Here is a 2,500-nt window from a genome sequence, read left to right on the forward strand (position 1 = left end):
ACTTTGACTTATTAATTAGTGTTTATTATGATTATCTTGACGTTTGTGGAACTGAATAAATATATATTTTTTAGGGTCTAGATTAACTTTTTTACCATGAGATCTTGATGTTGTTTATTCAATACCTCAAAATTGTATTTGTTTGTTTGTTTACTCATCTATTCATTTATTTTGTTTATTTTACTTTATTTATTTATTTCTTTATTTATCAATCTATTTCTTTCTTTATCTATCTATCTGTCTATTGATTTCTTCATCTCTTTATCTATCTATCTGTCTATTGATTTCTTCATCTCTTTATCTATCTATCTCTTTCTTTATCTATTTATCTATCAGTTCATATATCTATTTTCTACATTCTTTATCTATTTATCTATCTATTCATATATCTTATTTCCTACATCTTTGCAGATGGAAAGGCAGTATCTACAAGCTAGTCTGGCCCGAGCTGCTATTCTACACATCTCTCTATTACACCTGTAGTGCCACCTATAGATTCGTTCTTGATGAGAGCCAGAGGAGGTAAGTGCCAACAGGTGTTCTGAGGGGTCGGAGTCAGTGCCTTATTCTGTGTGTTTTGTGGTGTTGAATTCCTTTGTTTATGGTGTTTATTCGTGTGTTTTATTGCTTGTTTGTGGGTTTGGTCGTTTGTATTTTTTTTGGGGGGGGGGGGTGAGTGGATGTTTGTGGGTGTTTTATTATGTGGATTAATTGGTTTTTAATTCGTTCGTGTCGAGGTGTGAGTGGGTGTTTGTGGGTATTTTATTGTATGTGGATTAATTGGTTTTTAATTCATTTGTATCAAGGTGTGAGTGGAAGATGTGGGTATTTTATCATATATGGATTCATTCATTTATATAATTCTTTCATATCAAGGTATGTGTAAATGGGTATTTTTATTGTGCTTGGGTGGATGGAGGGGTAGGTGGGTGGGTGGGTGGAGGGAAGGTTGGAGGATAGGTGGGTAGGTGGAGGGAAGGTTGGAGGTGGTAGGTGAATGAGTGGGTGGATGGGTGGAGGGATGGTTTGAGGATAGGTGGATGGAGGGCTTGGATGGGTGGATGGATGGATGGAGGTCAGTTAGTGGATGGGTATCTATCTATCTGGTAGATGGGTGGAGGGGTAATTTGAAGGGGTGGATGGGTGGATAGAGTGGTGGTTGGATAGATATTTTTTGAGTGTATTAACTGCGTTTAGTAATATTTTATAGCAGAGATAGAAAAAAATATAATTTTTTGAAAACCTACAATAGTTTCGTAACACAAACCTTTTTTGCGAAATGTTCTCGAATTAAACTTGAATCGCATTCGAAAATCTATGCATTCTATATTGTGCTTAGATTTTTAATTTGTTAAAGGCTTAGATTTTTCAATTTCATTATTATTTTACTCAACTAAAGAATTTATTTATTGTCTAAATTATTTAGACAATAAATAGGTAACAGGCTGTCTTTTTCCATTGTCATAACGGACAATATATATATATATATATATATATATATATATATATATATATATGTATGTATGTATGTATGTATGTATGTATGTATGTATGTATGTATGTATGTGTGTGTGTGTGTGTGTGTGTGTGTGTGTGTGTGTGTGTGTGTGTGTGTTTGTGTGTATAAACATTAATTATTTGAACTTCTGTGCCCTTTAACTGTGAAATTAACTGTTTAGCGAAAACAAACTCTTGGCAAAGCAAAAACTATAATTGCCCACAAAGTTGGGTTGGCTGTTCCTGTATTCCATTTCATATTTGGGCGTCCGTGTATTTTCCTTTTAATATTTGCTGTGTTTCTAGTGTTGGCTGTTTTCGTTCTTTTAGATTTTGGTGTTCGTTCTTGCAGATTTCGGTGTTCGTTCTTTTAGACTTTGGTGATTGTTCTTTTAATCTATGTTATTCCGGTTTTTAAATTATAGGTGTTCGTTTGTTCACTCTTTGTACTTCGGTTTTCTAGTCTTTGGCGTTTGTTCCTTATCTTTATCATTTTAATGTTCGTTTTTTAATCTTCATTCTTTTAAACTCAAGTGTTCGTTCTTTTAACCTTTAGACCGTTATTTTAATCTTTTGCTCTTTTGATTCATTTTATTACTATTATTACTTTTATTACTGTCAGCATTTCTTTTAATAAATATTTTGTAGTAATTGATATTTATCGTTTCAGTAAATAAGTATTCGAAGATAGGTAAACGTAAGAATGTGAATATAGAAATAATTTTTTTTTGAGGGACCATTTATATAAAGAAAGGTAAACAAACCCAGAGGTCAATGGACGAGGGAGAACGAATTTCAAAATGAAACGAAATAATTAGAAAAAAAGTAAATAACTGATAAGAAAATTTACATAACAGGGCTGATTAAACGGACAAAAAAAAAAAAATAATACAAATAAGTTGAATAATCTAGATAATCTAGCAACCTTTCAGGATATCCCGAGGCGAGCTTACGCAACAAACTATTGAATATTTAATACGATTTAAAAAAAAATCTCGTTTAT

At 32.3% G+C, this 2,500-nt stretch overlaps 1 protein-coding gene across 2 annotated transcripts in view; it reads left to right on the top strand.

The window, feature by feature from the left end:
* Positions 1 to 2,500, top strand: part of LOC113800595 (uncharacterized) — a 94,972-nt gene that overhangs the window by 44,458 nt on the left and 48,014 nt on the right. For both annotated transcript variants that reach the window (XM_070137258.1, XM_070137257.1), the window contains exon 3: positions 412 to 522. In XM_070137258.1, coding sequence (XP_069993359.1) covers positions 412 to 522 — 111 coding nt within the window. The remainder of the gene's footprint in view (positions 1 to 411; positions 523 to 2,500) is intronic.

The sequence above is a fragment of the Penaeus vannamei genome, chromosome 23 (assembly GCF_042767895.1).
Source record: "Penaeus vannamei isolate JL-2024 chromosome 23, ASM4276789v1, whole genome shotgun sequence".
NCBI lineage: Eukaryota > Metazoa > Arthropoda > Malacostraca > Decapoda > Penaeidae > Penaeus > Penaeus vannamei.